Source organism: Cornus florida, unplaced genomic scaffold (genome assembly GCF_030987335.1).
Source record: "Cornus florida cultivar Cherokee Brave unplaced genomic scaffold, ASM3098733v1 CherokeeBrave_3.0.0_Hap2_Chr02, whole genome shotgun sequence".
NCBI classification, from domain to species: Eukaryota; Viridiplantae; Streptophyta; class Magnoliopsida; order Cornales; family Cornaceae; genus Cornus; species Cornus florida.
In genome coordinates this window covers 31,959-53,948 of record NW_026775572.1, presented here as the reverse complement: position 1 = coordinate 53,948, position 21,990 = coordinate 31,959, and the positions used below count along the sequence as shown (strand labels likewise).

The 21,990-nt window shown below is 38.1% G+C and overlaps 1 protein-coding gene across 4 annotated transcripts; it reads right to left on the bottom strand.

The window, feature by feature from the left end:
• Positions 1-1,923: 1,923 nt before the first annotated feature.
• LOC132289774 (UBP1-associated protein 2A-like) lies at positions 1,924-12,707 on the bottom strand. 4 transcript variants are annotated; one of them, XR_009474873.1, is made up of 3 exons: positions 11,341-12,707; positions 2,303-3,851; positions 1,924-2,126 (listed from the first exon to the last, which is right to left on the bottom strand). XR_009474873.1 is itself a non-coding variant. In XM_059790003.1 (2 exons), exon 1 carries the CDS (start codon positions 12,616-12,618, stop codon positions 11,341-11,343), a length of 1,278 nt encoding a protein of 425 aa, XP_059645986.1. In that variant the 5' UTR covers positions 12,619-12,705; the 3' UTR covers positions 1,924-2,126. The 4 variants fall into 4 exon arrangements, 1 of the variants encoding a protein (XP_059645986.1); XR_009474879.1 differs by having other exon boundaries at positions 2,405-3,851; XR_009474885.1 differs by having other exon boundaries at positions 2,414-3,851.
• Positions 12,708-21,990: the final 9,283 nt, after the last annotated feature.

Sequence of the window (21,990 nt, the reverse complement as noted above, 5' to 3'; positions counted from 1 at the left end):
AATGCAGCAACTAGAAATCATACAAAAAAATGCGTAAGGAGATGCTGGAACAATTCAATACCATACGCTAGGCAAGCGAGGCTAGCGCTCAACAAATCAATACTTTGAGACAACCCAGCGGGGCAAGTGCCACTCAGATCAACGCCTTGCGGCAAGAAAACGAAAACGAAAACGAAGAACTCAAAGCCATCGTTCAGCGGGCCAACATGCCTCTTCCCTTAGCTGCCAATCGACAAATCCCCCAGGATCAACGACCCGAACAGGAGAACAAACAGCTGAACCGCACCCCATACCCAACGGTTCAAGGTGACAACAACAATCCTCAACAACTCAGGGTTCTTCTAAACCCTGACGCACCTCGAACTACACCCGAACAAAATATGAATGATGCGGCCAATCACTCCCAAGTTGCGGCAGAATCCGCACTGGGAGCGCCACATCATACACGTATTAAACCTAGACTAAAGAAATTTAATTTCTAGGTTATTATGAAACCTAATGCTAAATTATGAAATTTTAGAATTTCATGTATGTTTAGAATTGTAAAATAAAGTTTGAGATGCTTTTTAAGAAACTATGGCAATTTTATTTATCTTTGATTTTTAATGTCCTTAACCTAAAATATATGAATTTTAGGGTTTTGGAAGGAGTTTAATGATTTTAGAAACCTAGATATAGAATATACGTATTTTAGGTATGGAAAACAAAAATATTTTAAAACAATTTTTAAAATATCTTTTGAATAATTTTTAAGAAAATTTTGGTTTAGACAGCAAAACCACTAAAGATTGTTATTTGGATTTTTTTTTTTTTTTTTAAAAAAAAAAAATGAAAAAAATGAGTGTTAGCAATACAAAAATCATGAATTTGAAACGTTTCGAAATACCCACATATTATTAGTAGACGAAACAAGGGTTTTGAGAACCCTACAAGAGTCATAGAGCATGGTGTACGAGTTTCGACTATCATGACAACCAAGAGTCATAGAGCATGGTATATATTTTCTTGACAAATGCTTCTTGTCAAATGCTTAGTTCACTCCTCACGGGATAGATGAGCTAAAGAGTTAGAATGATGTCTAAGTTAATGTAAATTTCAAAAAGATTTTCAAGTTTTCAAATGTATCGCTTTTAGAACTTTTAACCCATTCTAAATTTTTGAAAGAAATGTAGAATGTTGCCTTTATGAATTTCTTATTAACTTCAAATGACTTCAAACTAAAACCCAAGCATTTCCCCTTTATATTGGTAACGACCCAAAACCGGGGGATCTAAATCGCTAATTGGTCTTAACCCAACCTTAGAACACCAATGACAAATAGGTCATTACGTGACCTACAGTCGTAATGAAGTCTTGCTAGCCGTTTCTAAGCATATCGGTTTATGAATGGGTGAAGATTCCAACTTCGGTTTCTCGCCGGACCTCCTAGGATTTACAAGGTTAAAATGGTCATTTAAGCCATAAAGTTCACAATTAGACGTTGTTCTGTCATTCTAAACATTGCGGAAGTCAAATAGGACCATTACGTTGAAGATCCAGACCAAAGGAAAACGTCGCTAAAAACAGTCCCTAAAGTCTAATTCCGAGTGCTCAGCTAGTGTCCTTCAAGCGCTCAGAGGGTGCCATTGGGCACCCCAGCGCAAGCACTGAGCGCTCACAGGGTGCCATGAGCACCCCAGCGCAGGGCTTGGGCATGGTCCGAGCGCTCGACCCTGGCCTCCGAACACTCAGTATTGGAAATTTCTCACTGGAATTTCCAGCCCAATGGTCCGAGCGCTTGGAGGAACCCAGAAAATGGGGTTTTTGCCCTTTTTCTTTCCAATTCGCGTCTTCGAGCATTTTGACCTCAGTAACTTGTCCCAGCTCACAAGCAGGGATAAATAAGCCGTCGTCAACATCAAACACTGAATTACAATATCGGGATACATCATTAAACATTGTTTCTTTTCAAAATACGTCAAAAGTAGTCCCAAAAGAATAGAGATACATGCTTGAGATTCTTAAGGTCATCTTTATAAAAAATACTAGCCATCAACTAAGCATTGTTACAAAAGTTACTAAAGACGAATTCTTCCTCCACGCCTACACTTGCAGTGGTACGTCGTCCATGATTTATTTGCCATGACCTGAAAATATTAGAAGAAAATGTGAGCATTAAGGCTCAGTAGGAGATGCCAAAGGCACCAACTTTAGACTCCCTTGAGTCAAAGAATATATAAAAGGGTTTTAATAGAGTCCGGGAGCATACAATGGGGATTTTATGAAAAACAAATCACAATTCAATTCAAACAATATAATTTACACAATTTCTCATCCGATTGCATGAAAATGCAATGCAATGCAATGCATGACCGTCCCAACCTTGGTCCCAAACCGACCCAACTCACACCAAAAATCTACTAACCGACTTTACCGAGGCGAGATTGAGCAACTCTAAATGCCTCAAAAGTGAGCTTGAAGCTTGAGGCAAGATGCATACATGTGTGTATACAAAGATATAGACAGAGAATAAGAAATTGTAGAGAGAGAGGTGATGGCTGAAAATGGAAGAAGGAGAAGGGTTTGGCAAAGTCTTCAAATTGCATATGTGGCCCTCATGGTGCCAAGTGTCACTTGGTGGTCCTTTGGTGCTAAAGTTACTCAAATCCTTTGGTGCTAAAGTTACTCCATTGCCCTCTAAATGACTTTCTTCTTCCTAACTTGTCCCAAAAATATCTACATTATATATATACGCACATATATATAAATCATGTCAAATACAACATTTAAACAAAAATGGAAAAAATCGGGAGAAATTCCCGAGCACAAAAGTCGTCCCGACTCCGACTAACTCTAAAATCAATCCCGTAAATTCTAACATGCTAAAAATACTCAAAATACATATCTAAAACTCCTGAGTTCAAGAAAATGCCCCGAACGACCCACGTGGCATGCTAAACGAGACAAGGAAAATTTAAATAAAAAATGTCAAAAAATCTGAGACATTACGATATCAAATCAATTATATAAGTAATACATAACTAACTTATATTTATTCCACTTTCGTAAAAAAATATATTATCTACCCCAATAATAAAAGACTGCATTCAATTTCAAAGTAATTACTGACATACATACATATTAACACATAAAATTAGTAAAAGACCGCATTTAACTTAAGAGTTAACTACTGAAATACACACTAAGATACACATAAAGTAGTAGAGGGCCACATTCATTTTTGAATTTAATCACCAAGTTTTCAAGGGCCCTGAGTTGTAAAGGGCCATATTCAATTTCAAATTTAATCACCAAGTTTTCAAGGGCCTGAGTTGTAAAGGGCCATATTCAATTTCAAATTTAATCACCAAGTTTTTAAGGGCCCTAAGTTTGAATGGGCTAAGGAGAGTGTGAATTCGTGTAATCGAACAGGCAGGAGCCTTGTTTGGTCAGCTGCCTCGGGATCTGTGACCAACTAATAATATGGGGTGGGTGGGTGGGGGGTGAGAGAGAGAATACTCAAAGCAACAGAAGTTTAAACAAGAAACAAAATAACAAAGGTGTTCCCTGAGAGATATTTCATAGTTTAGGCTAATAATATGAGGCCTCCTGCTTTTCAATGACCACCCAGTAGAGATTCAGCAATCCCCTTCAAGTGTGAAGAGCCACAACAGCCTTGGTAACATAAACAAGTCAAAAAAGCCAATAATGCAGCCACCAAACTACCTAGCCATCACAAAATAACTCTAATCCAAGATGACATTAACCACCACCCTAGACGTTAAACTTAAGAATCGCATCTCCGGCTCTTGAATGACAAGTGATTCAGCAATCCCCTTCAAGTGTGAAGAACCACAAATTCCTTGGTACCTCTACATTTCAGAGTAAACATTACCAAGTCAAAAGGCCAATAATGCAGTTTGCAAATTTCCTAGCCATCACAAAAGTACTATAATCATTGATGATGTTAACTAACACTAGAGGTGAAACTTAAGCTGAAGAGAGAATGAATAGGATAAAGGCAAAAACAGAAAGTAGATTTGCCTGAGAATTTATTTATTAAATTTTTTTATTTTGTGCGTGTGTGTGTGTGTGGCATCTGAAAAACAAAAGAATAAAATATGAATTATGTTAGAAATAAAAGCCTTAAAAGAGATGCCACCTGTAAGTACTGTTTTGTGTTCAAAGTACATAGACTTCGTTAAAATGCTTATACAATAGCACTGTCCACCAGCCAAAGACGATGCTGTTAACAAATATTATGTTTTTTTTCACATTCAAATCCTAGACAAAATCCAAGCATACCAAATCTTAAATTGCAGAGAGAGTTCAAGCAAGCATAAATTTTCCAAATTTATGAAGCCAGTCAAATCTTCTCCAATGTTGCATCAACTCTGTTTCACAGTCAAATCATGTGATAGGGCTCAAGGCTTCATCACCATAAAGATCGAGTCAAACTCAAAGATACAAAAACCACCACTGATATTGGGTGAAACTTTTGCAGCAACACTACCATACTTGCCATCAATGCTAGATGTTATCTGTCCTAATCAAGCCAACACTTGTAACAATTTGTTTGCATCTTTTGTTCATAAACTCAGAACACTTTAGAAAGTTTTGCATACATCTTAACACATAGGTTTACTTTTGGAGCTTTTAAGAAAGAAGTAGCATGTGTATCACATAATTCTTGGAGATCTACATGACATTTGCGTAACAAGAATGATATTTGCTCCTATCTTATCTCGTTGTGTTAGTAATCCAGTGCAAAATTTGTTGTTAAACCATTACGCCGGTAATTCTAGGAGAATCTAAAAATGGCATTACCATAAATTCTTTGATTTTAGTAGTGGAGTGCTTATCATACTGGATCCCGGGGTTTTCACTTTGAATTTTCCACTTGTAAAATTCTTATGTCTTTATTTTGATTTTGTGCATGTTAATTTGTCGTTTCAAATTGAGAATGAATAATTCGTCAAGATAAGAAAATAAAAAAATAATCAAATAAGATTTGAAAGGAAGTCTATTCACCCTCCTCTAGGTCAATTATGAGTTGGCAAAGATTATACTATTTCTTGTGTTATTTGATAACTCAATTCAGTACTTAATTTTTGAAAAAATCAAGTGACTATTCAATTAAAATTAAGATGAGAGCCTTTTTGGAATGATAAAGGTTGATTTGCTAGTTGTTCCCTGCTTTTTTATGACAATAACTATCCTGATTCGAAAGGTAAGATAAGAGCCTTTTTGGAATCAATTGACGAACATGTCTTTAGTGTTGGAGAATTTGTGCCGAGGACATCCCTCTGTGGTAGTATAAGATGAACCAAGTTGAAGAGCAAAATCAGAACATAAGGATCAATGAACGAAGGAAATTTAATTCTGACAACCGTGGTGGGGACATCCCTCTGTGGTAGTAGGAGATGAACCAAGTTGAAGAGTAAAATCAGAACATAAGGATCAATGAACAAAAGAAATTTAATTCTGACAACCGTGGTGGGGACATCCCTCTGTGGTAGTGAGAGATTAACCAAAGAAGAGTGGAATCCGAAAAAAAGGATCAATTAACAAAGGAAATTTATAAATTGAGTAGTTATAATAATAAAGGTCTAAATGCTAGCTATCAAAGTAAAGAAGACTCTTTTAAAAATGAAAATTGGTAGGCTGCCTTCAGACTTAAAAACTTAATTTTCTACAACCTAAGATGAACAAGGAAATAGTCCCGAAAACTTCCAAAGTAGTTTTCTACAACCTAAGATGAATAAGGAAATAGTCCCGAAAACTTCCAAAGTAGCATTTAATTCATCCCATGATGAGAGCCTCTTTTAGTGACGAGGAAATAGCTTCACTAGTAAGTTTAAAAAATCCAATAGTATAAAGAACAACAAAAATATAAATAAAGGACAAAAAACAAGGTCAATCAAACTGTCTTGGAAAAACAGGAAGTACAATCTGAACAAATATCAACCTGATATATGATGTCAGAGAAAGTAGGTCATACACAGGACACAGGACACAGGACACAGGACATGCACACATTCACGTCAAATCTTTAAAAGGAGGTGCTGAAGAGCTGCAATGGTGACAAATATCCAGGCCCGGACGGATTCACAATAAGGTTTTTATTGGAAAGTTGGGGTGTAGTGAGACTTGAGGTGATGGGCACCTCTCATGAGTTCCATTCAAATGGGAGGTTCAAAAATTCGTTGGATGCATCTTTCATTTCCTCTGTTAGAAGGATGAGATTTGGAGAGAGATGGAAGAGATGGATCAAGGCTTGCATTTCCTCTATCAGATTTTATGTGTTGGTGGATGGGTCTCCCTCCGATATTTTTGGTAGTCCTCGTGGTTTGAGGCATGGGGATCTCCTTTCTCCTTTTCTAATTATTATTGTGATGCAGACACTTAGTAGGTTGATGAGAAGGCAGTGGATTTGGGTTTTATCAGGGGTTTCAGGATGGGTATTCAGCAGATGGAGATCTCTCATTTGTTGTTCGCGGATGATACTCTGGTTTTCTGTGAAGCGGAGGTGTCCCAACTGAGATATTTGAGGTGTGTTCTAGTTTGCTTCCAGACAGGCTTAAGTTTGAAAGTCAACGTGGAAAAGAGTGTGCTTGTCCTTGTGGTGTAGGTTCAGGAGGGTGTAGGATGAGTTCCTTCCCTATATCTAATATGGGTCTGCCTTTGGGTGCTTCGTCAAGGAGGGTGGGAAGTTGGGATCCTGTGATTGAGCGATTTAAGAGAAGATTGGCTGGGTGGAAGAAGCAGTATCTTTCAAAGAGTGGGAAGGTTACTTTGGTGAAGAGTACGTTGTCGAGTCTTCCAACTTATTTTCTTTCGCTCTTTCAAATTCCTTCCCCTATTGCTAGAAGACTCGAGAGTCTTCAACAAAACTTCCTTTGGGGCGGCGGGGGGAGGAGTTTAAGTACCATCTTGTCCGGAGGGAGCATGTTTGCAGGCCTTTTCGTTTGGGTGGTCTTGGGTTTAGGAGGTTGGTCTCTTTCAACAGGGCGATCCTTGGTAAATGGTTGTGGTGATTCAGTAGCTAAAGACATCATTTGTGGAGGGTTTCGTGCCATTTTGGGGAGGAGAGAAGGGGATGGTTCTCGAGATCGGTCAGGTTTGCTTTTGGCGTGAGGGTGTGGAAATCTATTCAGAAGGGCTGGGATGAATTCTCTAAACACATTAGATTCAAAGTGCGGGAGGGAAGAGACATCCGATTTTGGGAAGATGTTTGGTGCGGTGATTGCCCGTTGTCTTGTTTGTTCCCAAGACTTTTCAGGATTGTTGTTGATAGACATGTTTTGGTAGCAGGCTATTATCAGCTTGATAGCAGCGGTAGGCTTACATGGGACGTGCGCTTTTGGCGAGCTTTTCAGGATTGGGAGTTGGACGATGTCTCTGGCCTACTGGACCTTTTATATAGATAGGAGATGGATGATTGATTTGGGTGCCTTATCCTCAAGGGAGAATGATGGAGAGTCTATGGATCACTATCTTTTGCATTGCCCCATGGCTCATGACTGTTAAAGTTTTATTTTTAATTTGTTCAATATTCATTGGGTTATGCGTTTGTCTTCAAGGGATTTGATTGATATTTGGAGATTACAGTGTGGGGGACCACGGTGGTGATTTTTAGAGGGCGACCCCCCTTTACGTTTTGTGGTGATTTGGAAAGAGCGGAATAGAAGATCTTTTGATGGAGAGGAATCCTCCATCAGGGCATTAGAATTTTCTATTATTAAATCTCTTTTTAGTTGGGTTATGGGGAGAAATTGTACATCTCTTGATGAAATCGTCTATTTTTTGGGTTACTTGGGTCCTTAGGACCCTCTCTTTGGCTTCGGCCCTTGTATAGCTCTCGGGATGCGTTCCCCTTATGAAGGTACCTTTTTTTTCACTTATAAAATAAATAAAAAAAATTTTAAAAAATGTTAAAATATGTCCCGAAAAGTGTCTGCCATGTGTTCAAAATTATAACTTGTTTAAGATGTGTTGGTGTTCAACATGATTCCGACACAAACACGACTACGTAGAAGCAATGGCGGAGCCAAAAATTCACTTTAGTGCGGCAATCATAGAGAAATACTTTATTGCTCCTGTTGTATTAATGACATGAAATTACCAACTTATTAAATATTGACACATTGTGATAGGACCCATTAAAATAAAGCACTTTTACTTATGTGACGAGATATAATTGGTTGATGGTTGTAGTATCACCAGTGCAAGGAAGTCTTTCTCGCAATTATGAACGATAATAAGATAAAAAATTGCTGAACCAAAATAATAAAAAATAAGGTTTAAATATTAATTTATAAGAATTCCAATCAATAAATTTTAATTGTCCTCAACGAACTTTGATCTCTTGAAAGTGTTGTATGATAAACATTATAAATGCTATTAAATGTTTTTCTCAAACAATCTATTGATGTTAACAAAATCTTGCTCCTTTTTCTTTTTCAAAATTAAAAATCATATTTTGCAAAAAGAACAATATTAGCTACAAAAGGGATTAGAATTTATTGCACACCGATTTAGGCTTGAGAAATATACTGATGAAAGACTTTATAATTCTTCCACTTTGTGCTTTTGCTTTGCAATGAGATTGGGAGAGTAAAAGAGAGAAATTGACGAACGAATTAGAAGAGGAGAACATGGTGTGAGGGAACATAGAGAAGTTGAAAATTAAAGAAAAAATTTCACAAAAGAAAATGTTGGGAACCAAGCTAAACGTTTTTTAAACAATTTAAAGTGGAGGCAAGTTCACAATTACAAAATAATATATGTAGAGTATTAAAATCAGCAGGGTCAACCATAGTTATTAAAGGCTCACTAAGGCACCAAAGGTCTTCTGGAGCTTAAACGCAAGGCACAATATAAGGCCCACGCCCAATGTGTAAGGTCCATGTGTGATAAGAATTTGTATTAAATATAAATATAGTTAAATTATGCTACAAAACCTAGTCAATATTAAAATATAAGAATTTTTCAACATATCTAGCTAAATCAACACACATGTATTTTCAATTTGCATATGAATTCAGTTAAATCAGTATACAATCAGAACAATTAAAGATATGCAGCACAACTAATAAAAAACTCTCTAAAAATGGAATTTTGGTATATCAATTAAGTGGATCAGGTAGATTAATTCGCATAAATCCCTTCAAATTCATATGCATTAACCAAATTAAATCTGATTACAATGGTAAAACAATAAAAAAAACTATAATCATATAAACTTTAAACATATATTATCATAAATATTCGGAATCAAACACTAAATGCAATAAATGCAAATATGTTAACTATATATTAATGAATTTTGTCAAAGAAGTCATAAGGTTGAGCAATATGATCCATTATGATTAAATACAATCATGATATGATATGGAACTTTTTAGTTTAATGGTCATCATATAAAAAAGAAAACAACATGAATAAATGATTAAAATAAAAAAGGCGTGCTTTTATTTGCCTGGAACCTACTAAAAAGTGCAAGCCTGAGGGCTTTATGTGAGCCTAACTGAAGTGGCTTGGCCTGTAGTAGGTTGAGTCACTCTAGCAGTCTAGCTGAGCCTTGACGCTGGTCACGCCACCTAGGGAATTTTTGGAGCCTAGGTGCCCCTTTAACAACTATGGGGGAAATTGCCTCCACTGGAATGTATGTGGCTCCGCCACTACGCAAAGGTATCCATGCTTGTAGATCACATTGCTAGTGAGTACTAGAATTAAAAAGAAGCCCAAAGAGAAGGTCAAAGCCATGAATGCCGCATTGAGTGATGGTAAACCAAAACTATGTATAGCAAAAGCACATTCTTCAAATCCTCCATTGGTCTCCAAAATAGACTTTTTTAGCTATCTACCCTACGATTAGTGAGTGTGGAATATGTGAAATTAAAGGAAAATATGATGCAAGTTAATTACCGAAAAAAAAAATAATAATAATAAAGGTAGAAGAAGAAAAAGATACAACTTGAAAAACTTAAGACTGTTGAATTGAAAGGATGCTTTCAAACGAGAAGCCCAGTATATTGGTCACTCAAATTCAATATGAGAGAAGAGTTAAGAGAATGGAAGTTCTTGAACAAAAGGTCGATCACATGATTGATCTCAAAATTTCTCCTAAAGAAGAAGTCAAAACACTTGAAATTGAGTCAACAGAATCTAATGTGAGTTGCTGCCAAACCTTTAGCTCAAGTGGTATCTCCTCCTCCTCCGACATGGGAGGTTGTTTAAGCCTACTTCGGGGCAATAGTGGGTGTTCATGTGAGTAACTTACCTACCAACAAATTTTAAGAGACTATTTGGAGGAGCTGATGCATTGACTTGGATTGTAGATTCCAAGGAGTAGTCTAGACTGACAAAAACGGTATATACTTAAAAGGTAAATTAACCAATGACTCGAGGAGATTTTGCAACTAACAAGAATGTTATAATCTTCTTCTTCTTTTTCATAGCGGAGTGTGCTTGCTAGACTAAGTCCCATGCTTTCCAATTTGACTTGCTTAAAGAGTTTGTGTCTATTTCAGTTTTGTGGTTGTTTCTTGATTATCTTAAATCCATATGGTTGCTTCTTGCTCAAATGCTTTATATCATACACAGATACATTACAATATTCTAGGAATATAATTCAAGATGATAGGCAAGACAATGTTCATCTTCATGCTACCGACTTTCAACAAAAGAAGACGTTACCAAACAACTATCCCTAACCAGAGAAAAATAAAAAATAAAAAATAAAAAATAAACAACAATTAATTCTTTGGTAATATTATTGATTATTGAAGGTCAAAATCAAATTACAATAGAAATCCTCAAGACTCCTCTTATATCATTTTTACTTTGCCAAGGACCTTAATTTAATTTTATATGTGATAACGTGAACCATTTCTCCTGTAAAGAATCCTTCTGAGGCTTTAGGACTCATTGCTAGTAAGGTTGAGAGTTTTGTTCATGAACAGCATCTAATAAGGCTGCACTAGAAGGACGCTTCAACATTGGGGGATTCTCTAAACACCTTCCCAGTAAAGTTGTTTGTCCCTTTATGCTCCATTTCAAGGTGTGAAATTTTTGTTCCATTTTTTTATAATTATTTTTATGTTTCACTCTGTGAGATCAAAAACATGATAAGAAACTACTTCTATCTCCTTTCTTCTAAAGGATTCTTCAACCATCTCAAGTTTTGGATTGAACTAATCCTTTGATACACATAGTTCATGGAGAACTGAGTTATTTGGGAGGATTGAAACTGGCAGTTTTCAAATATTTTAGAGTCAAGCCAATACAGAGCTTTAAGGAAATAACTATAATTTATGGCAAGAAAGAACTTATAACATAAAATATTCAGTCAGTTACCTAGCGGCCAAAGTAGGGGTGTAAGGTAGTTCCTGTGGGCCCAAAACCGGATGGAGGCCTTGAAGCAGCAGCCACCGTTAACCCAGCAGAAGAATGTCCCATTTGAGCACTCTGGTAGGCACCCAGACCCTGCAAAGCCGCTTGTGAGCCATAACTACCTATCACACTTGGGCTTATGCTATTGATGTTATAATTTCCACTGAATCCCAAAGTTGCGGCTGCCCCAATCGAGGGAGAAAACCCAGTAGCAAGTGAGGGGGCCAGCGCAGTCGGATTCAAAGCTGATGCCAGCACCGGATTTGCCAAACCAATCCCAGGAGTCTGACCGACCAGAACAGCAGCCGGATTCACACTATGACCAAACATTCCCGGGTTCACACCAACACCATAATTCACAATATTAACATCAGTCTGCTGTACAGCGGCACCACTAGAGATACCCGATACACCTGTTGTTTGATTCTTATTGACCCGGAGGCCTTCCACAGCACGCCGACACTGTAATTGACAACCTTCAAAGACCTTTGTAGTCTCTTCCAGTGCCTTCTTACCGCCTTCTGCAGACTTGTAGACGAAAATTGCGAATCCTTTGAGTCTCCCAGTAACCGGGTCATGCCCTAAGGGACCTTCCTCGATCTCCCCAAACCTAGCAAAGAATGAACGAAGCTTATCGGGGTTGACATGGGGACCTACGTTGGCCACATAAATTTTCCGTCCTGTGGAGTCCGGAACAGGGTGGCTCGGGACGGGTCCAGCGGAAGCGAGCTGACACGAGGTCATTCGGTTGCCGATCTTCTTTTGGCGCTGTTTGAGGGCCTTTTGGGCGCCATCTCGAGTCTTGAAAAGGACGAATCCATAGCCCTTGGCTCGACCGGTGACCTGGTCTGTGACAACTTTGCATTCTTCAATCTCTCCGTACTGTTTGAAGATAGAAAGGACTTGGTCAGTGGTGGCGTCCCAGCCGAGGCCGTGGACGAATATCTTTCGGTGAACAGGGTCGGATTCGGCCGATTGGTTGATTCGTGTAGCGATCGATCGGTTCTTGACCGCGGCTTCTTTGAGGAATTCAATGATCTGGTCTTTGCCGAAGGGTTCAAGAAGTTTCCTAAGTGTCTCTCTTTTCGAACCCTCGCTTTCTTCTTCCACCTCCTCCTCTTCTTCCACCTCCTCTTCTGATTCTACTTCTTCTTCAGATGTGTCATGTTCTTCTTCTACTACTTTTGACTTCTTTTCTGCTACTTCAACTTTTGGCAGTGCTGCTTTTCTCTTCCTCGCCATTGTAGAGGGATTGGAAAAATGCCGGCTAGATGAAAAGTATAGGATTTCTAGGGTTTGGTTTCGAACAAAAGGAAAGTAAGGAATTCCGTAGATAGATGAGGTTAAATTAGTAAAACCGTAGGTTAAAAAAACAAGACTCTAAATTGTTATTTATTGCTATTTCAATTGAAGATGGATGGATACTTTTTTGTGTTTGTGGGGAAGGGGTGGAAAAGAGAAATTAAAAAATGAGAGTATATTGGTAAAAAAAAATATAAGAATTATTTTTTTTTACTTTCTAACAAAACAAAATTTGGGAAAGACAATTTTTCTTACGGATGTCTCATCCATCCTTTCTTTCTTTCTCTTCCATTCATTTTTCTATCCTTCTTGTGAAGAAACGAAATACGTGAATTGTATATTTGATATTTCTTAATGAATTTTACAAGATTCATGTAGTAATGCCTACAATTAAGCTAATTGCCTAATCTACATATTACAAATATGGAAAATAAAATCACTAGAGTTGACTATATACGATCCTATAATTATAGAGTTTGTTGAAATTAAGTTATTTGAGTTTTGTTTCCTTTAACACTCCCCCTCAAGTTGGAGTGTATGTTAATGACACCCAACTTGCCAAGTAAAGCCTCAAAGTGTTATGAACTCAGTGCTTTAGTAAACAAATTTGCTGGCTGATTAAGTGTCCGAACATGAGCTGTTTATATCATGCCTTCTTGAAGTTTCTCACGAACCAAGTGACAATCAATGTCAATGTGTTTTGTTCGTTCATGGAAGACTGGATTCGAAGCAATATGAAGAGTTGAACAGGTGACTATGCCATGGCTACCATTTGGCAATTGGACAGTTCGATTTTGAACTGGTGTACATAAGGTGAAGGAGGTTGATCGAGCCACCGTTGTTTGCTTTTTGGTTTTCCAAGAGACAGGTGATTGACCAAGCAATATGCAATAGCCAGTAATTGATCTTCTAGTGTCCCTGCAATGTGCCCAATCTGCATCACTAAAGGCTCTTAATTGGATTGGACTTGTGGCTGATAGAAAAATTCCTTGGCATGGTGTTTGTTTGAGATATCTCAAAACTCTATGAGCCGCATCAAGGTGTGGTAAGTGTGGTTTATCCATGACTTGACTCAAGACATGTACTGTGTGATACCCCTCGAATTCGAGACACGGGTTGATCAGGCCTAAGCCCGAACCCGAGGGAAATATCAAGCAATTAATATTTTAAAACGAACACAGAATATAAAAATGAAATAAGAAATAGAATAAAGCTGAAAGAAATACTAAATATAAAATCCTGCAAAGTTAAAGTTTTATAAAATTCAACTCTCCAAAACCTCCAAGAGTACAACTCGGGAATCCATCTAGTGAATCAAATACCAACTGAACATAAAATAATAATTGGAATTAAAAACCAAATCTAAAATATGGAATGAAACCCTACATTGTCGGTAAAGTGAATGATAGTCTCTGCTCAGCACGATTAAGCCTAAGACTGGAACCGTCCGATACCTGAAAAAATATAGAGTGGGTCAGGCCCACGAATAAGTTCTAATCTAACTGCAATCCATACAATGACCTGATACGCAAATACATCTTAGATATCTCACATTATCTATCTAGCCCATAAATACATATATATCCACACTAAGGGACATTCACTAGACTACGAAGGGGGCCTCAACCTGAATAGAAAGCAACATGCAAAAACGCACCCAAATGTGGGCATGAGTACTTAGACCTAACAGGGTACACCTCAACCTATCATAGCCAGTTACACATCCACTGCATATACGCGCCCTAACCATCGACTATGAGACTCAAGCTCACATCGTGGTAGCATAATCATATATCTAAAGTCCGTCCAAAACTATAGTATGTCACTCAATGTTTATTGATCTGACATACGATTCATAAACCAGTTAGTCACTCAACTTATTCAGTTGATATGACTTAACTACAACCAACAGTTGATCTAGGTGGTCACTCAACTTACTCAGTTGATTTGACCTAAATATAAGTAAGATTCAATTTTTACAATCCATTCCCTTATTCCAATAGGGTAGGTTTTAGCATTTTGAGCTAAACCATCCCAATATGTCACCGTCCCATACCGATGCATACGATCCACAATATCCATATAATTGACAGAATTTAGTGTACTAATTCAGCAATTATAGTCCAACACACAAATCCAGATAATTGATAGAATTTAATATAAGAATTCAGCAATTATAATCCAATACATAATTCCAGATAATTGACAGAATTTAATATAAGAATTCAGCAATTATAATCCAACACATACATGTAATTGACAGAATATATTTTAATAATTCTTTAATTAAAATCCAAGAGAAATATAATAAAGTCTAATATGTATAAAACTCTATTATACCTCCAAAATAAATTTAGAAGTAATACTCCAGTCATCTAAGTTGCTAAAATGAGTTTAAGCAACTAAATACGTTATATCCGTCAATAGTGTGCGACATTGCTTAAAACTTCCACACTGTGAGAACCATTAGCATATAGAGATAATTCATACATAGTGGGTCCTAATATAGCATAATAACATGTTTAGAGTCCATGCTATAATCCGTTAAATTGTTAAAATCAGATTAAACAATTTAATCCTTCCTATCCGTTTAAGCATGCAAAGTTGCTTATTTTTAGACTGTTTATTCTATTTGCTCTATGGATCAAATTATGCAATTAGAGAGTTTAAAATCCCTTACAATTACTTTTAAAATTCTCAGTCCAGTCCTTGAAACAATTCAGAATCCCAAAGACATCCAAAACAGTGCCAAAACTATTCCAGAATCACGTCCAAACAAAGCTAAACAAGGGAGCCTGCTCTCTAACCAACAGAGTCGGCTCCCTAGCCCTTAGAGCCGGCTCTATGAAGGGGGGAGCCGGCTCTATGAAGGGGGGAGCCGGCTCCCAACTTCCTGGAGCCGGCTCTCTCCTTCTTTGAGAGTTCTGGTCCACTCCTCCTCCGTTTCCGACCATCTGATTCGTCCCCGGCCTCTTCCAACCCTTCTGTTCTTCTTCAAAACTATCTTACCAGTCTAGTATACATCCAGTACCAACCCCCAGTCCTTAGTTTGCCACAGTAAGAACTAATACATCGATTTAAAACAACACCAATTTATATGCTTTAAAACATACGACGAAGAACAAAGTTGCAAGAATTATTTCAGACAAAGTTCAACCCATACAGACAATCAAATTGACATATATTAAACATGTAAGGTTCAATTAATATTCATTTAACATCTTAGAGATCCTCTAGGTATGCATAGAACACAGGCCAAGGGAGAGAGGAAGAAAAGAATTTGCCTTTGTAGTTTTGTAACCAAAACCTTGTCGTCGTCTATCTAAGCTTTCCGATGACGTCCGTCTATTGTCAACTCAACCTTCTACTATTCAACCTTCCCTCCTCCTAGGTCCGTCCGTTAATCCACAGCCGAAACCCTGACCATAACCTCTCTGTTCTTCTCACAACCTTACTCTGTTTTCTCTCAATATCCTAGGTACATGAAAAGAGTTTTGCTAACCCTTGCAGACCATTCTATTATATATATATATGCTAAAACAGAACCCCAGTCCATGTATAATTAGAGACAAAACCTTAATTAAATCCTAGTCAGCCCATAGAACTAAACCTAAGTTAAAATCTATGTCGGCTACACATACATGACTTCTAAAAGAACCCTAAGTAATTAACGTATTTAAAAACTCATTTAATTTAATTACATAATTAAACAATTATAATAAACCACTTAAGGACACACAATTAAACAATTTAAATCCAATAATGTAATTGATGCAAACACTTCAAATCTTCAAATAATTACAATTAAGTCAATTTATTCAATTAAACAAATAAAAATTTAATTAATTCAAATATCAAGCAAATAAACAATTAAAATAATTAAAAATGTAACAAAATACTTAATTAAAATACCAGAACTATCCTTTTAAAATTAGAAATATGATATTCTTCCTCCCTAACAAAAGGAATTCCGTCCCCGGAATTCGCTCTTACCTTCTTCCCATATTTCAGGAAACAGCGAGCGAATAACATCTTCCCGTTCCCAAGTAGACTCAGCCTCATTGTGATGACTCCACGGAACACGAACCAAATAACCTTATTACGAAGGATTTGATCTCGACTATCAATAATACAATATAGAGGCTCCAAATATGTTGCATCTGCCTGCAACTCAATCTCCCCAACATTGATATACTAATACCGATCATCATCTCGCAGAAATTTCTGCAACATGGAAACATGGAACACGTTGTGTACGCGATCCAAATTATCCGGAAGTGCCAAAATGGATCAACAAACCCGGTGACAACTTCCCTTTATTCCCAAAGTGGACACTTTTCTTAGGAGACACTTTGAGCAGAACCGGATCCCTAACCTGAAACTCCAAAGCACGAGTGCGACGATCGGCATAACTCTTCTGCCGACTCTGGGCAGCACGCATGCAATCCCTAATAAGAGCAATCTTCTCAGAAATTTCCCAAATGAACTCAGCACCTAATTATCTGCTCTCGCCAACCTCCATCCAACAAACAGGCGACATAAAACCCCCTGAAAACTCTTCCAAAATCCTGACACAAAGCTCGAATCCCCGTCCGATATAATAGACAACGGAATTCCATGCAGTTTTAAAATCTCTGTAATGTAAAGTCTCGCCAACTGCTCCGAAGTGAAGTCAGTGCGAATAGGCAAGAAATGAACTGATTTAGTCAACCTATCCATGGTGCCCCAAATGGAATTGTGATCATTGAAAGAATTAGGCAATCCCTCCACAAAATCAATAGAAATGCTCTCCCATTTCCACTTCGGTATAGGTAATGGCTGTAGAGTTCCTTGCGGCCTCTGATGATCAATCTTGACCACCTGACAAGTACTATATAGGTAATGCTCTCCCATTATCTATATTGAAATTGTGATCGTTGAAAGAATTAGGCAATCCCTCCACAAAATCCATAGAAATGCTCTCCCATTTCCACTCCGGTATAGGTAAAGGCTGTAGAGCTCCTGGCGGCCTCTGATGATCAATCTTGACCACCTGACAAGTACTATATCGAGAGACAAAAAATAACAATGTCCTTTTTCATACCTGCCTACCAAAACTGTCTCTTCATATCCTGATACATCTTATCTCCTTCTGGATGAACAGAAAACTCAGAGTGGTGAGTCTCAGTCATCACATCCTTCCTCAAACCATCAGCAGAAGATACCACCAAACGACCCTTGTACCTCAAACCTCCATCAGCCCCAATATGGTAAAATGGGACCTCCCCGGAAGCTATCGCTATAATTTTGTCAATGCACTACTGATCCGTGAGTTGTACTTTTAAACCTTGTGAATAATAGAAGGTGTAACTACTATGCAAGCTATGAAAGCATCCGACAACTCATCCACTGTCTTCAAAGCATTCCACTCAGTAGTGAATAGAGCAGAAAGACTAGCAACGGGTCGGCGACTCTTGTGATCGCTAAATAATCTGAAGGACTCACCCAACAGATATTGCCTCCAAATACGTAAGGCAAAGACCACAGCTGCCAACTCCAAATCATGTGTTGGATAATTAAGCTCGTGAGGCTTAAGTTTACGAGATCCATACGAAATCGATTACTCTTCCTACATCAAAACACATCCAAGACCCTACAAAGAAGTATCTGTGCCAACAAGATACTCTATCCCACTCTGTGGAGTAGACAGAACCGGTGTAAAAGTTAACTTAGTCTTCAGCTCATCAAAAACTTTCTAACAATGTTCATCCCATAAAAACCATACTTCTTTCTTAGTTAGGTAAGTGAGCGGTCCCGCTATCTTGGAGAACCTCTGGATGAACCAACGATAATATCCTGCCAATCCGAGAAACTCTGGATCTCGGTAGGTGAAGTTGGTTGTCCCCACTCAACCACTGTTGAAACATTAGCTGGATCAACTGCTATTCCCCTTTCTGACACCACGTGACCCAGAAACTTCATTTCCCGCTGCCAAAATTCACACTTCTCGAACTTGGCATATAACTGGTGCTCACGAAGCGTCTGCAAGATTATCCGAAGATATCTAGCATGATCGTCCTCCGACTTTGAATAAATCAAGATGTCATCTATAAAGACAATGACAAACTGATCTAAATAAGCCCTGAAGACTCTATTCATTAAGTCCATGAAAATCGCAGGTGTGTTAGTCAGTCCGAAAAGCATGACTCGAAACTCATAAGAACCATATCTAGTGAGAATTGCTGTCCTCGGAACATCCTACTCCCGAACCCGAAATTGATGATATCCAGAATAAAGATCAATCCATATATATTAACAAAACCTTAATAACTATATATATATATATATATATATATATATATATATATATATATATATATACACACACACACTATTGTTTATATTATACTATATATACAAAATATATATATCTGACCATAATTATATTAATATTATTTTTAATATTTGATAGGGAAAAATATAAACCTACCCTACCCTCGATAAGATTGATTAGATTTCATTATCAAGGATAATGAAATCTGACGTGGTTCAACAGGTAAGAATAATCCTATTATAACTGGAGGATGTCAAAAGGATTAAATCATATCCCCGACAAATCTGGCAACAAATCTCCTATGATCTTGCACAAGCGAAAGATGAGATCAACCATCGACATCGGCAGAACGATTTTGATTCCAATCGACAGCCATAAATAGGGCACCAAGCCATTAAAGAAGGTACGACGAAAAAACTATTATTAATCCCTGCTTTCTTTTTAGACCTCCGTGACTAATTTGATCGTCGAAGAGCTCTTGGCAGGCACCACACCGGTGCCGTCAAGGTTCATCGATCTTCTCCTCTCTTCCTTGCGGGAAAACGGTATCGTATCGGACTGCGCGAATTTCAGCCTCAACAGTTGGCGCCGTCTGTGGGAACAACGATTCCCTTGAATTAATTAATTACTCATTGGGTATATACGTTTACAGTCTGGTATGGTTACCGAAGGAACACCGTCGCAGGGTTTTGGTCAAAGGGTAGAGTCGGGTGAAAACCTGGACGTCCCAAACGACCAGGCACGGCTTGCAGCGTTGGAACTGCAGGTTCAAACTCTGAGTCAAGGTATGAACCAGTTGATCCAGCAAAATGCAACGCTCTTGCAACACCTTGTTCCACCGGTTCAACAAAACTTTCCACGACAAGATCTCTTAAGTCCAAACGGAGGTAATGGAAATCTTGAAGGGCATGATAATCATCCCCCTAAAATGAGATTGAAGTGGAACAAAGCCAGGTGGGAACCCGACATAGAGAGGTGGTTCACCCATCTCTCCCACGGAGTTCCCAACCTCCTGAAAGTATAGCCTTCTGTCTTAAGGAAAAGACAAAGAAAGTTACCCATCTCGACTTGCAGATCAAGGATCTCAAGGGGAAAATGGAAGATGTAATGCAGGCTATGAAATGTAAAAGTCCTGCCGCCGTAGATGACCTAGTACAAAGGACCAACCTGTCTTTCAGCCCTGCCGTTATGAAATGTCCACTACCTAGCAAGTTCAAGATGCCCTCGAAAGCTTCGATGGGACTAAAGATCCCCTCGATCACCTGGAAACTTTTCAAGCTCTTATGCATTTACATGCTGTGCCAGATGAAATCACGTGCCGAGCTTTTCCCACTACACTTAAGGGATCAACAAGCTGAAGCCAGGAACCATCAACACCTTCAAATAATTGAGTAAGCAGTTTGTGAGCCACTTCATTGCAGGTCAGAGGTATAGGAGGCCGGCTACCTACCTATTTACCGTGGAGCAACAAAAGGAAGAGTCGATTCGGGAATACATCACCCCATTCAACGGAGAGATGTTGCAGGTAGAAGAGGTGAACAACAAGGTAGCTTTGACAGCTTTTATAGGAGGACTCCAAACCTCCAGATTCTTGTTCTCCTTATCAAAAGAACCTCCCACCAGCATGATAGAGTTACTGATCAGAGCGCAAAAACACATCAACGCTGAAGACACCATGAGTGCACGGAAGGAAGGAGAGGACAAGAAGAGGCCAGCCTCTCTAGCTAGGGATGAAAATAATACCAAATATAAGAAATCGTTCTTTAGCCAGAGCGATATCACATATCATGAGAAGGACTCAGATGAGTATACCGACTAGAAATTGTCTCACGACTGGAATTAGCTTTATCAAGTCATTCACAATAAAGACTGGGGTTATCTTAGTTAATCATTTTAAATGGAGGGTAGCTCCATCACGTGTTATTTTGTTTTTAATAAGCCTTGAGACAATGATGGTCTTTAATAAAATTCATTTTAGTTTATACGTGCAGTATCCTCGTACTATAAGGGATAGTAAATGAGTGTCCTATATTACAAGGACCCGGGCTGAGTGAATCCCGTAATCCGTATCCCCGTACTATAAGGGAATAGTAAGTGAGCGTTCTGTATTACAAGGACCCGGACTGAATGAATCCCGTCATCCATATCCCCGGACTATAGGGGATAAGTATCCTGTATTATCAAGACCCGGGCTGAATGAATCTCGTAATCCATATCCCTGTAATATAAGGGATAATAAATGAATATCCTGTACGACAAGGACTCGGGTTGGGTGAATCCCGTAATTAATATCCCCTTACAATAAGGGATAGTAAATAAAAATCTCTTATTAAAGAGGTGAGCTGAGTAAAATTCGTAAAGTTCAATTCCCTGACGAGCTGAGTAAAGTTTGTAAAATTTAATTCCCTTATTAAAGGAGTGAGACTCATATAATTTATTCCCTTATCAAATGAAGAGTACTGTTCCCTCGGGTGCAACAAAAAAAAAAAAAAAAAAGTTAATATTCATGAACAGTACCCGCGGGGTACTGTTCCCTCGGGTGCAAAAAAAAAAAAAAAAAAAAAAAAAGTTACTATTTATGAACAGTACCTTCCCTCGGGTGCGAAAAAAAAAAAAAAAAAAAATCCCTGAGTCACTATTCACATGAATAGTACCTGCGGGTACTGTTCATAGGGGTTAAAAAAAAAAATTTATTTATTACATTCCCAAAGCTAGACGTGCAAGCTTGGGAATGGGGGACAATTGATAGGGAAAAATATAAACCTACCCTACCCTCAATAAGATTGATTAGATTTCATTATCAAGGATAATGATATCTGACGTGGTTCAACAGGTAAGAATAATTCTATTATAACTGGAGGAGGTCAAAAGGATTAAATCATATCCCCGACAAATCTGGCAACAAATCTCCTATGATCTTCCACAAGCGAAAGATGAGATCAACCATCGATATCGGCGGAACGATTTTGATTCCAATCGACAGCCATAAATAGGGCACC

What these genes read in the sequence shown, in the direction of transcription:
- LOC132289774 (XM_059790003.1), bottom strand. Translation starts at nt 12,618, where the DNA reads ATGGCGAGGAAGAGAAAAGCAGCACTGCCAAAAGTTGAAGTAGCAGAA.